Source organism: Gopherus evgoodei, unplaced genomic scaffold (assembly GCF_007399415.2).
Source record: "Gopherus evgoodei ecotype Sinaloan lineage unplaced genomic scaffold, rGopEvg1_v1.p scaffold_49_arrow_ctg1, whole genome shotgun sequence".
NCBI lineage: Eukaryota > Metazoa > Chordata > Testudines > Testudinidae > Gopherus > Gopherus evgoodei.
This window is the reverse complement of record NW_022060070.1, coordinates 467225-484791: the sequence shown is the minus strand read 5'-3', so window position 1 is coordinate 484791 and position 17567 is coordinate 467225. Positions and strand designations below refer to the sequence as shown.

General features: G+C 62.2%; 1 protein-coding gene across 3 annotated transcripts in view; it reads left to right on the top strand.

Annotated features, from left to right (window-relative positions):
- DNHD1 (dynein heavy chain domain 1) overlaps positions 1 to 17567 on the top strand; it is a 210088-nt gene that overhangs the window by 138620 nt on the left and 53901 nt on the right. For 2 of the 3 annotated variants that reach the window (XM_030546775.1, XM_030546776.1), the window contains exons 21-30: positions 1873 to 1970; positions 2102 to 5099; positions 5471 to 5615; positions 6082 to 6274; positions 8153 to 8465; positions 11439 to 13119; positions 13532 to 13761; positions 13964 to 14168; positions 14728 to 14830; positions 15653 to 15802. In XM_030546775.1, coding sequence (XP_030402635.1) covers positions 1873 to 1970; positions 2102 to 5099; positions 5471 to 5615; positions 6082 to 6274; positions 8153 to 8465; positions 11439 to 13119; positions 13532 to 13761; positions 13964 to 14168; positions 14728 to 14830; positions 15653 to 15802 — 6116 coding nt within the window. The remainder of the gene's footprint in view (positions 1 to 1872; positions 1971 to 2101; positions 5100 to 5470; positions 5616 to 6081; positions 6275 to 8152; positions 8466 to 11438; positions 13120 to 13531; positions 13762 to 13963; positions 14169 to 14727; positions 14831 to 15652; positions 15803 to 17567) is intronic. The other variant, XM_030546778.1, reaches the window with a different exon arrangement.

Here is a 17567-nt window from a genome sequence, read left to right as displayed (position 1 = left end):
CTGGGAAAGATCCCAGACAAGTTGGTGTCAGCTCTGTTTAGCCTGCTGGATGGCCCATTAAGGACCATCACCTACACAATTGTCCCATCGAGAGAAGGCAGTTACACCCTGTGACTCAGCAGGGTGTGCAGAAACTGTCCCATGTGACTGCAAACTCCATTTTGCTGTAACTTTCCACAGCAGGAACAAAGGAGTGTTCTTACACCTGGAAAAGCCTATATAAGGCGGAGGCCTCATCTCCATTTTGTCTTCAATCCTGCTTCTTACCTCTGGAGGGATTTTGCTACAAGCTGAAGCTCTACACAAGGGACTGAGGACCCATCCCAGGGGGGAATGTTCTCCAGAGACTTGATTTGCACCTGCAGTTTACTCCATCACTGCTACAAGCCTGAACTAAGAACTTTGCCATCACTGTATGGAATTGATTCCATTTAACCAATTCTAGCTCTCATCTATGTCTTTTTCCCTTTATGAATAAACCTTTAGATTTTAGATTCTAAAGGATTGGCAACAGCGTGATTTGTGGGTAAGATCTGATGTGTATATTGACCTGGGTCTGGGGCTTGGTCCTTTGGGATCGAGAGAACCTTTTTCTTTTACTGGGGTGTTGGTTTTCATAACCATTCATCCCAGGACGGGTGGCACTGGTGGTGATACTGGGAGACTGGAGTGTGTAAGGAAATTGCTTGTGTGACTTGTGGTTAGCCAGTGGGGTGAAACAAAAGTCCTTTTTGTCTGGCTGGTTTGGTTTGCCTTAGAGGTGGAAAAACCCCAGTCTTGGGCTGTGACTGCCCTGTATGAGCAATTGGTCCTGAATTGGCACTCTCAGTTGGGTCCCGCCAGAACCGCAACGTCACAGGGGCCTAATCAGAAGAGGGGTTTCAGGAAAGATTTCTTTCAGGATGTGGTCCCATCAAGTATGGGTTGTAATTATTTGATGATACCCTGTATGGGTTCCAGTGTGCCGTGCTAAGTTGACATCCAGGAATGTGCAGTTGGAAGTGGTTTTATAGAATCATAAGGTTAGATGGGGCCATGGCGCAAGGGTCATCTGGTCTAATCCCCTGTCAAGGTGCAGGATTTGTTGGGTCTAAACCATCCAAGACAGATGGCGCCAGCCTCCTTTGGAAAACCTCCAGTGAAGGAGCTTCCATGACCTCCATAGGCAGCCTGGCCCATCGTCTTATAGTGAGGAAGTTTATCCTGAGATTTTATCTGAGCCTGGGCGTACATTGCAACATACCCTCAGTGAGTCAGCCCTGCAGCCAGGTCATGTTTTCAGGGTGTATATATACAGAGTCCAATAGTGGGGAGTTGTCAGGGCAAGTGAGGGATTCAGGGGTTCCGTACCCTTGTACCTTCAATGTCTTCCCCCATCTTGGTTCCCCACTGAGGGATAGACTTCCATTGTTATCACTCTTTAGGGGTTGGTAGGGAAGCCCAGACCCTCCCGTCTCTGATCCAGTGCCCAATGGTAGGCAGCTAAGTTCTGCACCCTCAGGTGCTGTGCAGCTCCCTCCCTACCAGTCCTATCTCTTCCCACTGGATAAAGTAAATAACTAACCACCAAGATAAAGGCTGTGCCTTCAGAGAGTCACGGGTCCCTCCTCTGTGAGCTTGGTCAGGCCACTAGTGCCAGGCCTCAGGTAGCAAGAGCTCCCGTTGTGTTCCTGCCCAAGAGCTCCAGTGCAGGTTCACCTCAGCTGTCTGCTTTGTAAGCTCCACCTCCAGCCTGAGTCGGTTTTCCAGGTGTGGTGGGGTAGGGCCACCTGGGCTGAGAGCAGCTCCTTAGCCCCTTCCTCTTCAGTGTGGGGTTTGTATACTCACAGGGTACCCGGGCCAGTGCTCACCCCCAGACCCCTCTCTCCACAGGAGCCCTGCTGGATGTCTGGGTCAGTTTCCAGCGGAAGTGGGTTTTCCTGAATATCGTCCTGTATGAGATGGACATCAGTCTGCCCAGCAGTGAGCTGGTGAGTTGTCTCCCCCGCCACATGCCCTTGCCTCGAGCCAGTGAGTCCTTCCTCCCTTCCTCTGTGCCTCCAGTTCCCTGCCTCTTGGGGCTTCCCTTCTGCAGAGCTGATGCTTGCTTTCCTCGTGCCAGGACTGCCTGTTCCAGAAGCTGGACAGCGAGTTCCGGGAGCTCATGCAGGTGACATCCAAGCACCCCCTGGTGCTATCCAGCATGATGCCTATGGCCACCTCCAACCGGGAGAGCCGCTTTATGGGTGCTCCCCTGCAGACCATGCTGAGTGAGGGGGTTGAGGACTTGCAGCTCATCATCCACGCATTGGAGTATGTGCTGGAGGCTACGCGCATGGGCTTCCCCCGCCTCTTCTTCCTCAGCAACACAGAGCTGGTGGCTATGATGGCCTCACCTGCGGAGCCCATGGAGGTGACCACCTGGGCCCACCGCTGCTTCCCAGCTGTGCACCGGCTGGCCTTCTGTGAGCTCTCAACCACTCAAGAGCCTGCCACCTATGCTGTCCTGCTGCCCATGATAGAGGCCACGGGCCTGGTGGGAGCCTGTGGGGAGACAGTGCCGCTGTGTTCCCCGTTGCTTCTCAACCAGAAGATCACTAAATGGTTGTGTGCCCTGGAGCAGGGCATGAAGGAGGCCCTCTTCCACCTGCTGCAGGCATGCATGGCCCAGCGCCTGGCCCTGCGGCCCCAGCTCGACGTGGCCTTCGAGCAGTGCCCAGCTCCCACCGAGCTGCCACTGCATCTGCTTGTGGAGCACTGGGGGCAGCTGGCAACAGGCTTCCCGGCCCAGTGCGTGCTGCTGGCCGAGGAGGCCTTGTGGTTTGCGGATGTGCAGGAGCGGCTCTTCGGCCCCGTGCGCAGGCCTGGCCTCAAGCTCAAGCACCGACTCAAGCTGGAGGCCCTGGCCCACTATGTCCGCAGCTACCGCAGCAGCCGCGCCGGGCAGCCGGGCAGCGGCCAGCTCAGCATGCTGCTGGGGACCCTGCTTACTGTCACCGTGCGCCAGCGTGACGTGCTAGCCCACCTGCTGCAGCACAAGGTCGACTCACCCACCGCCTTTGCCTGGGCCCAGCTGCTCAAGTACCGGCTGGTGCTGCACCCCGCGAGTGCCAGGGCAGTCGGGGCCCCCCTTGAGAGCTGGGCTGCCAGCCCCCCCGGCTGCTGGGCCGAGATCTTTGACATCCGCCTGCACTACGACTATGAGTATGTGGGGAACTGCCCCCACCTGGTGGGGAGCCCCCAGCTGGAGAGGAGCTTCCTGGGCTTATTGCTCGCCCTGGAGGAGTTCCGCTGTGGCGCGGCTCTGGGCTGCCACGGGGTCGGGAAGACAGCCACCATGCAGCACCTGGCCAGGGCTCTGGGGCGCCAGCTTGTCACCCTGCACTGCTCCCAGCAGATGAGCCTGGACTGCCTCCACCAACACCTGAGTGGGGCTGTGCAGGCTGGCGCCTGGCTGCTGCTGGAGGCTGTGGACCAGCTGGGGCCCAGTGTCCAGTCAGGGTTCAGCCAGCTCCTGTTGGACCTGCAGATGCTCTGCATGGGCCTGCAGGCGGAGAAGGGCCAGGTGACCCCCAGCCACAAATCCAAGAGCAGCGATGGGGAGGGGCAGGAGCAGCCTGCCAGGGCCCTGCCAGAGCTGGGCCTGGATGAAGCAGAGCCGTACCAGCCCCGCGTGCTGGGCAACATCCTCTTCGGGGAGCGGTTGCTGCGGGTCAGGGAGACCTACGGGTGCCTGGCCACCCTGCAGCGTCTCCCTGAGCTCCTGCGCCTGGCCTTGCGCCCCGTGGCCCTGCTGCCCCCTGACCTGCACAAGGTGGCCGAGGTGACCTTGTTGGCAGCTGGCTTCCGGGAAGCCGCACACCTGGCCAAGAAGCTGAGCTATTTCTTCTGGCTGCAGGGGGAGCTGGGCCCGGGCCCTGCACTGTGCCGGCTGGCCCTGTTCAAGGGGATCATTGAGGCAGCCATTGGCATTGCGTATCCGCCTGTGGTGAGGCCAGAGCCAGAGCCCGGGGAGCAGCTCACAGCCCAGCAGTCGTCCTTTGAGAGCCTGGCTGAGGAGCCTGCCCTCGTCCAAGCTCTCTGCCTCTCACCCTTCTTGTCTGCCCTGGAGGACCCCCAGCTGAGCAGAGTGTGGGAGCTGCTCCGAGGGGTCTTCCCTGCTGCCTGCTCCCTGGTCCCCGAGGTTCATGCACCCCCCAGGCTGCTGAGTGCTGTGACAGCACAGCTGCACGAGGACAAGCTCCATGCAGACCCTGAGCTCACCAGCACCATAGTGCAGCTTTGCCAGGCCCTGCTGGGCTCACCGGGGGTCCTGCTGGTGGGGCCGTCTGGCAGTGGCAAGACCACAGCCTGGAAGACCCTGGCTAAGGTGCTGAGCAGGCTGGCTGTGAGTGAGTCCCTGGAGCTGGCGCCAGGAGTGGGCAGGCCAGGTACTCGGCAGGATGTGGCATACCTGCCCATCAGCACTGTCTGCCTCTGCCCCAACAGCCTCAGCACTGCTGAATTCCTGGGCAGGCTTGTGGGAGGCATCTGGAAGGAGGGCGTTTTCTCCAGGCTCCTGCAGAGAATGGCTTCCTCAGCCCCTGCCACTGGGCTGGGCATGTCAGGCACCCAGCAATGGCTGGTGCTGGACGGGTCTGCCAGCTCCGAGTGGCTGGATCCCATCTCGTCGCTGTTCAGTGTAGAGCCCACTCTCAGTCTGCCAAGTGGGCAGCGGCTCCATCCCCCAGAGGGTGTGAAGTTCCTCTTTGAGCTGCCTGATGTCTCCAACATCTCACCATCCATCTCCACATACTGCGCCCTCCTGCACTGCGGGGGCTCGTGTGTCTGGCGAGCACTGCTGGCCTCATCCCTAGCCACCATCTACCACACGTACAGCGTGAGCCAGGAGAGCGTGGTCATGCTGCGTGGCCTCGCTGAGGAAGTCTTCCCCCCCACGCTTACCTTCCTGCAGCAGCATTGCAGCTGTGTGCTGCAGCCTCACGCCGACCTGCGCAGCCCCATAGCCTGGGGCATCCCAGAGACTACAACCTTCACCAGGCTCCTGAAGGCTTTGCTGGACAAACACCTGAGCTATGACAAGACGAAGGCCCAGCCCCTGAGAAGGGAGGACCAGGCAGGTGAGGGGAATCCCAGCAGGACCAATGACCTCGTGCCCTCCTGCTCTTACAGGATCCAGATTAGAACCAGACCCAGTGCTGCTGATCCCAACCAGCCGAGTTCCCCCATTCTGGGTGCCCCAGGGTCTGAGCAGAGGCAGAGCCCCAGGGAAGGGGCCTGATGGTGGAGGCTGCCTGGGGCTCTCCTTTGGGGGGGCAGGATCTCACCATCCAGGGAGTCCTGGGTGACTGGCACGGATCCTCCTTGGCGGCTGCTCTGCCAGTCATTGCCCATGAAGGCTTGTGGCAGGCCAGTCTGAACCTCGGGCCCATCGCTAGGCCAGGCCATGCTGGGGTCCCCTGCCTCTAGATGACTGACTCTCTCTCCCCAGTGGTGGAGAACAGCGGTGCTGGGGTCTCAGCTGTCCCATCACACTGGGGCTTGGATGAAGCTGTCCCGCCCCATCACCACCTGCTTGTCCGCAGCATCTTCGTGTTTGCCTACATCTGGGGTTTCAGTGGCCACCTGCACCCCAGGTACTAGCCAGGGTTTCCTGGGGCTGGGCCATTCGTGGCCCTTCTCCCTCTAGCCATGGCATCGGGGATGATGAGTGAGCAGCACTGGGAGGCGGAAGCAGTGGAATGTGGACGCTGGGGAGGGGAGGGAAGGGGAGGGGAGGGGGGTCTATGGAGCAGAGCAGGGAGCCGGGGCTCCTGGAGAGGGGAGGGGAGGGGAGGGGGGTCTATGGAGCAGAGCAGGGAGCCAGGATTCCTGGGGAAGGGAGAGGAGGGGAGTGGGGTCTATGGAACAGAGTAGGGAGCCAGGACTCCTGGGGAGGGGAGGGAAGTGGGGTCTATGGAACAGAGCAGGCAGCCAGGACTCCTGGCTTCTAGCCTGGCTCTGGGAGCAAAGTGGGTCTAGCAGTTACAGCAGGGGCAATGTGGGGCCAGCTCAGGGCACTCTCCCCTTCGCTGTCCATCTCTCTGACTCTATTTTTTGCAGACATTGGGCCCTCTTTGACAGCTTTGCCCGTAGAGTCCTGTACAGCAGCAGCTACATCATAGAGCTGCCTTCAGCCAACTCTGTCTTTGACCTCTATCCCCAGCCTGAGGATGGGAAACTGGAGGTCTTTGATGGGAAGTATCTGTCCGGCAGAATCAAGGCAGTTCCTGTGAGCTTCACCATCCTGCCCCAGGTACGACCAGGCCCGTGGGTCCCCAGGAGCTGCCCCATCCTGCCCCAGGTACAGCCAGGCCTGAGCAGGGGGTCTCCCAGGAGCTGCCTCATCCTGCCCCAGGTACAGCCAGGCCCATGGGTCCCTAGGAGCTGCCCCATCCTGCCCCAGGTACAGCCAGGCCTGGGCAGGGGGGTCCCCCAGGAGCTGCCCCATCCTGCCCTAGGTATGGCCAGGCCTGGGCAGGTGGGTCCCCCCAGGAGCTGCCCCATCCTTCCCCAGGTACAGTCTGGTGCTGTGAGCTGCCCCCATCCTGGCCTGGGTATGGGCAGTGTGACGATGCGGTTCTGGCGGGACCCAACTGAGATTGCCAATTCAGAACCAATTGCTCAAACAGGGCAGTCACAGCCCTAGGCTGGGGTTTTTCCACCTCTAAGGCAAACCAAACCAGACAGACAACGAGGACTTTGGTCTTATACCACTGGCTAACCACAAGTCACACAAGCAATTCCCTTACATACTCCAGTCTCCCAGTATCACCACCAGTGCCACCCATCCTGGGGATGAATGGTTATGAAAACCAACACCCCAGTAAAAGAAAACGGTTCTCTTGATCCCAAAGAATCAAGCCCCAGACCCAGGTCAATATACACATCAGATCTTACCCACAAATCATGCTGTTGCCAATCCTTTAAAATCTAAAGGATTATTCATAAAAGGAAAAAGATGAGAGCCAGAATTGGTTAAATGTAATCAGTTACATACAGTAATGGCAAAGTTCTTGGTTCAGGCTTGTAGCAGTGATGGAGTAAACTGCAGGTTCAAATCAAGTCTCTGGAGTACATCCTCCGCTGGGATGGGTCATTCAGTCCTTTGTTCAGAGCTTCAGTTTGTAGCAAAGTCCCTCCAGAGGTAAGAAGCAGGACTGAAGACAAGATGGAGATGAGGCATCAGCCTTACATAGGCTTTTCCAGGTGTAAGAACCTCTTTGTTCTTATTGTGGAAAATTACAGCAAAATGGAGTCTGGAGTCACATGGGCCAGTCCCTGCACTTTGCTAAGTTACAAGGCGTATCTGCCTCCTCTCCATGGGTCAATTATGTAGCTGATGGTCCTTAATGGGCCATCAAGCCGGCTAGGCAAAGCTAACTAACTTGTCTGGGATGTCTCCCAGAAGCACAGCACAGGTTTGAAGTACAGACAGAACATAGCCAATACTCATAACTTCAACTACAAAATGACACATGCACACAGACACCATAATCATAACCAGCAACCTATAACCTGGTCTTAGACACCTTATATGACCCCCTTTGCATAAGATTTGGTGCCACTACAGGACCTTGCTTGCAACTATGTTCTGTATGGTCCCAGATTATATCAATGTCACAGCCAGGACCAGGGGTGCCAGGAGCTGCCCCATCCTGCCCCAGGTATGGCCAGGTCCCAGGGGTCCCGAGGAGCCTGCCCCGTTCCGCCCCATGTACAGCCAGGCCCCAGCGGTCCCCAGGACAGGCCCTGTCATGCTCCAGGTATGGCCAGGTTCTGGGGGTCCCTGGGAGCTGCCCCAGATACAACTGGCCCCCAGGGGGGTCCCCGGGAGCTGCCCCATTCTGCCCTAGGTCCATCCAGGACCATCACACACTGTAACATTCCCACTGTCAACAAGGGCCAGAGTTGCTGGATGGCGACTGGGACGCCAAAGGAGAGGTCAGATGCTAGAGGCACAGAGGGGGCAAGGCTGGGAGCTCTTCCAACAGCCCCATGCAGCCAGGAGAGGTGGCACGTCGCCTTCGATCCCCTGCTCTCTGATGTGCCCAAGGTCTCTATGGTGCTTCCCTCTGGTCAATGCTACACAGTCCCAAGTCCCCCTCCCTGGCACGGTCTCTCTGCTCTGCAGTACGAGCGGTTCCTCTACGTGCTGGACCTGCTCCTGGGTTCGAGGCAGCCAGTGCTCCTGGCCGGGGAGCCTGGCTGCGGCAAGTCGTCCTTCGCGGAGCTGATGATCCAGCCCAATCACTCCTACCATCGTGTCGCCATCTCGCCTGCCCTCGGTGCGGGCTACGTGCGCCGGCTGCTGGAGAGCCAGATCCTAAGCAGCATGCGGGACAAGGCCCTGTTCACCGGCCTCCCTGGATCCCGGGCCCCTGGCACCAGGGGCGGGAGGAGCTGCTACCTGCTCCTGCTGGATGACCTGCACGCCGCCGAGCTGGGTGAGCCCCATCCTCACGTCAGACATCGCCCTGGGATGAGCTGGAAATGGCCACATATCTTCTGTGAGGCCTGGCTCCCCCCTGGCTTGGCAAGGCCCTCCTCCCCATCCTTGGCCTATACACCCCCTGCCCCAGGGCCCTGCGGGGCCTGGCTCCCCCTGCCTCGGCCTGCCTCCCCATCGCTGGAGCTGGACACCCCCTACCCAAAGCTCTGTGGGGTCCAGCTCCCTCTGGCTGGGCCTGGCTCCCCACTGCTGGGGCCAGACACCCCCTGGCAGGGGCCAGACACCCACTGCCCAAGGGCTCTGCGGTGCCCAGCTCCCCCTGCCTCGGCCTGGCTCCCCATTGCTGGGGCCAGACTCCCCATGCCCCAGGGCTCTGCAAGGCCTGGCTCCCTCTGCAAGGCCTGACTCCCCATCGCTGGGGCCAGACACCCACCACCCCAGGGCTCTGCGGTGCCCAGCTCCCCCTGCCTCGGCCTGGCTCCCCATTGCTGGGGCCAGACTCCCCATGCCCCAGGGCTCTGCAAGGCCTGGCTCCCTCTGCAAGGCCTGACTCCCCATCACTGGGGCCGGATGCCCCCTCCCCAGGGCTCTGCAAAGCCTGGCTCCCCCTGGCTGGGCCTGGCTCCCCATCGCTGGAGCTGGACACCCTGTGCCCCAGAGCTCTGTGGGGCCCAGCTCCCCCTGGCTGGGCCTGGCTCCCCATCGCTGGAGCTGGACACCCTGTGCCCCAGAGCTCTGTGGGGCCCAGCTCCCCCTGGCTGGGCCTGGCTCCCCATCGCTGGAGCTAGACACCTCCTGCCCCAGAGCTCTACAGGGCCTGACTCCCCCTGCCTCGGCCTGGCTCTCCATCGCTGGGGCCAGACACCCCCAACCCCAGGGCTCTGCGGGGCCCGGCTCCCTCTGACTCAGCCTGGCTCCCCATTGCTGGGGCCAGACACCCCGTGCCCCAGAGCTCTGCGGGGCCCGGCTCCCCCTGGAGGGGCCTGGCTCCCCATCGCTGGGGCCAGACACCCACCACCCCAGGGCTCTGCGGGGCCCAGCTCCCCTGCCTCAGCCTGGCTCCCCATCGCTGGGGCCAGACACCCACCATCCCAGGGCTCTGCAGTGCCCAGCTCCCCTGCCTCAGCCTGGCTCCCCATCGCTGGAGCCGGATGCCCCCTCCCCAGGGCTCTGCAAAGCCCGGCTCCCCATGGCTGGGCCTGGCTCCCCATCGCTGGAGCTAGACACCCCCTGCCCCAGAGCTCTACAGGGCCCGGCTCCCTCTGCCTCAGCCTGGCTCCCCATCGCTGGGGCCAGACACCCCCTGCCCCAGAGCTCTGCGGGGCCCGGCTCCCCCTGGCGGGGCTTTCTCCCCATCGCTGGGGCCAGACACCCACCACCCCAGGGCTCTGCGGGGCCCGGCTCCCCCTGCCTCAGCCTGGCTCCCCATCGCTGGGGCCAGACACTCCCTGCCCCAGGGCTCTGCGGGGTCCGGCTTCCCCTGGCGGGGCCTGGCTCCCCATCGCTGGGGCCAGACACCCACTGCCCCAGGGCTCTGCGGTGCCCAGCTCCCCTGCCTCAGCCTGGCTCCCCATCGCTGGGGCCAGACACCCCCAACCCCAGGGCTCTGCATGGCCTGGCTCCCCCTGCCTCGGCCTGGCTCCCCATCGCTGGGGCCAGACCCCCCCTGCCCCAGAGCTCTGCGGGGCCTGGCTCCCCCTGGCTGGGCCTGGCTCCCCATTGCTGGGGCTTGACCCCCTGTGCCCCAGGGCTCTGCCGGGCCCAGCTCCCCCTGGCTGGGCCTGGCTCCCCATTGCTGGGGCCAGACACCCCCTGGCAGGGGCCAGACATCCACCGCCCCAGGGCTCTGCGGTGCCCAGCTCCCCTGCCTCAGCCTGGCTCCCCATCGCTGGAGCCGGATGCCCCCTCCCCAGGGCTCTGCAAAGCCCGGCTCTCCCTGGCTGGGCCTGGCTCCCCATCGCTGGAGCTAGACACCCCCTGCCCCAGGGCTCTGCGGGGCCCAGCTCCCCCTGCCTCGGCCTGGCTCCCCATCGCTGGAGCCAGACATCCCCAACCCCAGGGCTCTGCATGGCCTGGCTCCCCCTGCCTCAGCCTGGCTCCCCATCACTGGAGCCGGATGCCCCCTCCCCAGGGCTCTGCAAAGCCCGGCTCCCCCTGGCTGGGCCTGGCTCCCCATTGCTGGAGCTGGACACCCCCTGCCCCAGAGCTCTGCAGGGCCCGGCTCCCCCTGGCTGGGCCTGGCTGCCCATTGCTGGAGATAGACACCCTCTGCCCCAGAGCTCTGCGGGGTCTGGCTCCCCCTGGCTGGGCCTGGCTCCCCATTGCTGGAACTGGACACCCTGTGCCCCAGGGCTCTGCGGGGCCCGGCTCCCTCTGCCTCAGCCTGGCTCCCCATTGCTGGAGCCAGACACCCCCAACCCCAGGCTCTGCATGGCCTGGCTCCCCCTGCCTCGGCCTGGCTCCCCATCGCTGGAGCCGGATGCCCCCTCCCCAGGGCTCTGCAAAGCCCGGCTCCCCCTGGCTGGGCCTGGCTCCCCATTGCTGGAGCTGGACACCCCCTGCCCCAGGCTCTGCATGGCCTGGCTCCCCCTGCCTCGGCCTGGCTCCCCATCGCTGGAGCCGGATGCCCCCTCCCCAGAGCTCTGCGGGGCCCGGCTCCCCCTGGCTGGGCCTGGCTCCCCATTGTTGGGGCCAGACACCCCCTGGCAGGAGCCAGACACCCACCGCCCCAGGGCTCTGAGGGGCCCGGCTCCCCCTGCCTCGGCCTGGCTCCCCTTCGCTGGGGCCAGACACACCCTGCCCCAGGGGTCTGCAAGGCTGGGCTCAGTCACCCAGGGGTGTTTAGGTTCCCAGGGCTTTCTGTGTTAGTGTGTCCTGCCCCTGGCACTTGGCTCCCAGAAGAGCCTGTGGGTGGCTGTGGGAGGGCTAGGCAGGCTGCTCCAAGGCGTGATGGTCCTTTCTCTCCCAGATGCCAGGCAGGGAAGTCACCCCGTGGTGGAGACCCTGCGCCAGGCCCTCTCCCACCAGGAGGTCTACAGCACCGAGAGCCTGGAGCTCCGACACATCCCTTCAGCAGAGTTCAATTGCTTTGGCTTGGTGGCTGCTCCAGCAATTGGCGTGCACCCCCTCTCCCCTCGCTTCACTCGGCTCTGCAGCATCCTCTCGCTCCCCAGCGTCTCCAGGGAGTCTCTGATCAGCATCCACAGCCCCCTGGTCCTGGCCTGGCTGGAGAAGTTCCCCCTCCTGGCCAGGCACAGCGAGCTGGCCACTGCCCTGGTGGGGGCCACTGTGGACGTGTACGAGGCCGTGAAGGCCAGGTTCCGCCCCTCCCCCACCTGCTCCCCCTACCACTTTTCCTACCACCACATCGAGAAGGTTCTCAGGGGCCTCTTTCTCCTGCGGCCCTGCCCCGGGATCCACCTCACCAGCCCCTTGGAGGAGCCCAGCGCGCCCAAGGCTTCAAAGCGAGGCCAGCCGGGGATAAGCCTGAGCCTCACACTGAGCACCCGGGTCATCGTCCGTCTCTGGCTGCACGAGTCGCTGCGCACCTTCTGCGACCCGCTGCTCTCGGAGCGCGAGCGGCAGGAGTGTGGGCAGTTGCTGCTGGATGTGGCTGCCAGCAGCTTCTGCACCAAGAGGAGCGTGCTGAGGGTGATCACCACCAGCGACAGGGAGCCGCAGCAGTGCGAGCGAGCCAGGAGCGACACGGAGCTCGGCGGGAGAGACGCTGCCATGGAGCTGGGCGCTGAGAGCCATGAGGAGCCTTCCTCGCAGAGCAGCAGCGATGGGGACTGCCCAGACACCTACGATCCCATAGACCAGGCCCCCGCCCTGGCCCTGGACCGGCCGGACGCTGCGCCCTCTGGGGACTCTGCCCTGGCTGCACTGGAGCCCGAGGGGGCAGAGGCGACTGGGATGAGGAGAGTGGCTTCCATCCAGCCCTCTCCAGCCCTGCGCCCTCAGTTCCAGGAGCAGCACCTGGCCATGGGGCGCCGCACCAGCGCCCGCCAGACCACCCCTCTGAAGAGCAAGCGCAGGCACTCTACCAAGAAGGACAACACCAAGCCCCTGCTGCCCTCCCACCTCCTGCTGCTGCCAGGGGAGGACGTGCGCAACATCCTCTTCAGCAGGGAGCTGGCGCTGGCCTCCCCCAGCCGGGAGAGCCTCTACCATGAGAGGTGCTGGGACGCCATCCAGCAGCAGCTCAGCGCCTTCCTCCCCAGGGGCTTTGTGCTGTGCAGAGAAGTCACCCAGCACCTGGTGCGCCTGCTGCGAGTGCTGTGCTGCCCAGAGGGGCACGGCGCCCTCCTCTCCCTGCACCTCTCCACTGGCAGGAGGTCCCTGGTGGCCTTGGCTGCCCATGCCACTGCCTCCCAGCTCTTTGAGCTGACGGGGCAGGCAGGGGAGCGGGAGGTGAGGGAGCTGATCAGGAAAGCCAGCTGGCAGGCTGGGATCCTGGACACGAGAGTCGTGGTGCTGGTGCACCAGGGGGTGGGGCTGGGCACCATGCAGAAGTTGGTGGATCTGATGAGAGAGGGCACCTACCCTGGCCTGTATACCACTGAAGACACTGCACACATCGTGAAGGAACTGCTGCAGGAGAACCAGAACATCAAAAGAACGATGAGGCCAAACATGGTCCTGCAAAGGTCAGGGAGGGAGTGACGGAGTCCATGGCCAAGGGAAATTGGGGATGGCCTGAGCTGGGCAGGTCTAACAGGAGTGACCGTGGGTAGGGGGAGGGGAGTGGAATCCCTGAGCCGGGATGCACAGAGGCTCCAGACCTTGCCTGCCCTGGAGGGGGGGAATCACACAGGCCCCGCCCCCCACACTGAGGGCATCCTCTCTTTATTAGGCGAGAGAAGGAAATTCCAGCTGGGCCTGCCCTGAGACCCTGCTGGGCTGGGACTGGCCACAGGTGGCAGGGGGCACTCCCCGTGCGGGGGGGGGCGGAGTTAGCGTCAGTCCCCCTCAAACTAGACTGGGAGGGAGAGGTTTGGTGTCTCCCTATATCTTGGGGATCCCCCTCTCTTCCCTCAGACCCTTTGCCTTCTCTTTCAGGTTCTACCAGTTTGTGAGGAACAATCTGCACATGCTGCTGCTGCTGGATGGGCGCAAGGGCTGGGCACAGGGCAGGGGGCCCTTGGGTTACCCCACAGCCATGGCCACAGCCCTGCTCACCCTCCCCTGCAGCATTGACGTGTACCAGCCCTGGAGCCAGGAGTCCTTGGTGCAGGTGGCTACCCAGCACCTGGAAGATGCCCTCAACCAGCAGCCCCTGAAGAGCCCAGGTGAGGGGTCGATCTGCTTCTGGGGTCTCAGCTTCTCCTGGATCATGGCGGCCGTGCAGCCGGCAAAGGGCCAGGCCCACCTGGGTTCAGCACAGAATACAGGCCCCAAGTGCCTGGCCCCTCGTGCTGGCCAGCTCCAACCCATGGGCCCGGCTGCCTCCTCTCCACAGTCTCTCATGGTGTCCACTTGCTTGTCTGTCAGTCCCAGCGTCACTGCAGGCCCTGGAGAATTCGCTTGCCAGCATTGCCTCAGCCATGGCTCTGATTCACTGCTCTGCCAGCTGCTATGCCACACACTTGGCCCCCGGCACGCCCCTCATCACCCCAAAGACCTTCCTGGATTTCCTCGATGCTTTCCTCATGCTATCAGCACAGTTGCAGAGGCAGAGCCGGACTCAGGCTGATCGGTAAGGAATGAGGCCAAACTCTGCTCCCTATCATAACCTTAACTCTGACCCCCATGGCCCCATGGAACCCCCACATTGCTCTGCCTGCCCATGGGCAGTGCCTCGTGCCCCACAGCCTGTGGGCCAGGCCATCAGCGCTAAGCAAGGTAAACGTCCCATATCAGTGACAGCTGGACTGAGGGGTCTTGACACACAGCAAGAGGGCCTTCAAGCTGCCCCCATTCTAACAGCTGGCAGCAGTGGTCTGGGGGCTCCACTCGTGTGTGTGCCAGGCTACTGTGACTGAGGGAGAGAATGGGGATCGGGCGCCTCCTTTCCCTCCTGTGCCCCAAGAGCTTGGTGAGGAGCAGGGTCTGGCCCCCTGCCCAGGACACAAGCCGCCTCTCCCTGCTGGGGTCAAGTTATCCCAGAGCTGCCAACTAGGGTTCCCGGGCTTGGAACAGAAGGATCTGGCTGGAGGGGCCCCTGGGCTGCACCCTCAGATTGAAGTGCCCCTAATGCCCTGGATCTGAACGTGTGCAGGGGGTGGGGGAGCCTCACTCTCCTTTCCTTGGGCCAGGATGAAGCTTGCTCTGACCAAGTTGCAGGCAGTGAGTGAGAAGCAGCGGGAGCACAGCCGGGACATCAAGTACTTGCAGGAGAAACTTCGCATGGCCAAGGAGGTGAGAGGGTGGCCTCTGGGAGAGCCTGGCGCCTGGTGCTGTAACCCATGAGCCCAGCTCAGCCAGCGTGGTGCTGGGGGTGCTGTGCTGCAGAATATTAGGAATGGTAATATACAAAAACCTGTAGGAGAACACTTCAACCTCCCTGGCCACACTATAGCAGACCTTAAGGTGGCCATCCTGCAGCAAAAAAACTTCGGGACCAGACTTCAAAGAGAAACTGCTGAGCTTCAGTTCATCTGCAAATTTGACACCATCAGCTCAGGATTGAACAAAGACTGTGAATGGCTTGCCAACTACAAAACCAGTTTCTCCTCCCTTGGTTTTCACACCTCAAATGCTAGAACAGGGGCTCATCCTCCCTGATTGAACTAACCTCATTATCTCTAGCTTGCCTGCATATATATACCTGCCTCTGGAAATTTCCACTACATGCATCTGACGAAGTAGGTATTCACCCACGAAAGCTCATACTCCAAAACGTCTGTTAGTCTATAAGGTGCCACAGGATTCTTAGCTGCTTTTACAGATCCAGACTAACGCAGCTACCCCTCTGATACTTGTTGCAGAATGGGGACTCTCCCCAAGGCCCCAGCACAGCTCCAGGGAGAAGGCGGGGGGGCTCTCCACAGGCTTTGGGGATTTGTACCTCCAGGTGGAGGGGGTTGAGTATTAATCCACACAGTAACTGCCCTACTCAGACACTCACACCCTGGGGCAATGGCTCGGGTTGATGCTGGGGGACTGGGAGGGGCTGGGCAGCAGCAGAGGGAAGGGCTATGTGGACTGCTGGTGTCATGTCTGCTCCCCTCCTGCCCTCAGCAAGTGGCCAGGTGCCAGCGGCGGGCAGAGCGTGAAGAGGTGGTGCAGAAGCAGCAGGAGCAGGATTGTCAGCACCGCGAGGCACGCATCGAGATCCTTACACAGGAGCAGCACCTGTTGGAGCAGAGCAAGGAGTCTGCCACGAGAAAGGTGTGCATGGACCTGAGCCCCTGGAACGGCAAGGATGGGCACCCCAGCCGGCTGCCCGGCTGAGCCTGCTGAGAGGCTAGGACAGGCAACCCGGCCGGCTGCCTGGCTGAGCCTGTGAAGAGGCAGGGACGGGCACCCCGGCCGGTTGCCCGGCTGAGCCTGCTGAGAGGCTGGGACAGGCACCCCAGCTGGCTGCCTGGCTGAGCCTGTGGAGAGGCTGGGACGGGCACCCCGGCTGGCTGCCCGGCTGAGCCTGTGGAGAGGCTGGGACGGGCAACCCGGCCGGCTGCCCGGCTGAGCCTGTGATGAGGCTGGGACAGGCACCCCGGCTGGCTGCCCGGCTGAGCCTGTGGAGAGGCTGGGACGGGCACCCCGGCCGGCTGCCTGGCTGAGCCTGCTGAGAAGCTGGGACGGGCACCCCGGCTGGCTGCCCGGCTGAGCCTGTGGAGAGGCTGGGACGGGCACCCCGGCTGGCTGCTTGGCTGAGCCTGTGAAGAGGCAGGGATGGGCACCCCGGCTGGCTGCCCGGCTGAGCCTGTGGAGAGGCTGGGACGGGCACCCCGGCTGGCTGCTTGGCTGAGCCTGTGAAGAGGCAGGGATGGGCACCCCGGCCGGCTGCCCGGCTGAGCCTGTGAAGAGGCAGGGATGGGCACCCTGGCCTGGCTGAGCCTGCAGAGGGCCAAGGGCTTGGGTGCAAGGCCCATCAGCAGGGGTGAGCCTCACATGGTGTGACGCAGTAGGGAGGGGGGCAGATTGACCTGGGAATGTTGTTTAGTTTTACTGGGGCTGTCTGCATGGGGGAGGGGAAAGCAGGGAGCGACTTTAGGTGAGGGACGGTACCTGAGCCAGGAGGAGGGTGGGGGGACTCGACACTTTTGCCTGGGAAACTGGACAAAGGGAGAGGGGTAGAAGGAGGGGAGACCCGGCTGGAGAGGTTTTTAGAGTCAGTTTGGGCTGGGTGGGAAGAGGCAGGAACTCCAAGTCTGGAGTCTAAGCTCCTTGCCCCCCAGAGGGACCTGGCTGAGGGGTCCTGGTTGTACCTACGAGCCCTGCTTGGGACTGTGTTCCTATCGGCTAGTAAACCTTCTGTGTTACTGACTGGCTGAGAGTCCTGGTGAATCGCAGGAAGTGGGGGGGTGCAGGGCCCTGACTCCCCCACACTCTGTGACACATGGAAGGAAGCTGGTGTGGGTCCGGGTACGTTATTGCTGCCCAGCTGCTTGGCCATCAGCGGCAATGGGTGGGAGATGGGTGGGAACAGGCCCTGTACCTGGTAGTCAGGGGGATACATGGGATTCCCTAGTGATACCTGTCCATCAGGGGTGGTGAAGTCACTGATCCGCAGGATCTGTGCCACCCTCCAGCTTTTAAATAGTCCCTTGGGGGAACCCCTTCAGTGGACCAGACCCCAAAAGGTCCTGCTCTCCCTTAAGGTCAGGCCATGCGACCTCAATGCCTACTAGACAGAGCCACTGGGTTCCCAGCCTCCTGGGTCCTGCCCTGAGCTCTGCCCAGTGAGTGCAGCTGCCAGACGCTCCTGGTCAGAGACTTCGACACTCTTCAGGGATCCAGGCATCTCAGACAGTATCCACAGTGACACCAGGCGCCTGTGCAAAGCAGGCACCTGGAGCACAGCCTCGGGAAGCCCCAAGTCAGCCCCAGAAAGCAGCGCTTTGGACGTTGTCCGTGCTGGCCAAGCCATTTCTGTCCGTTTGTCTCCCAGGCCCAAACGAGCCCCTAGGCCTCTGCAAAGGCTGCTTTTGTC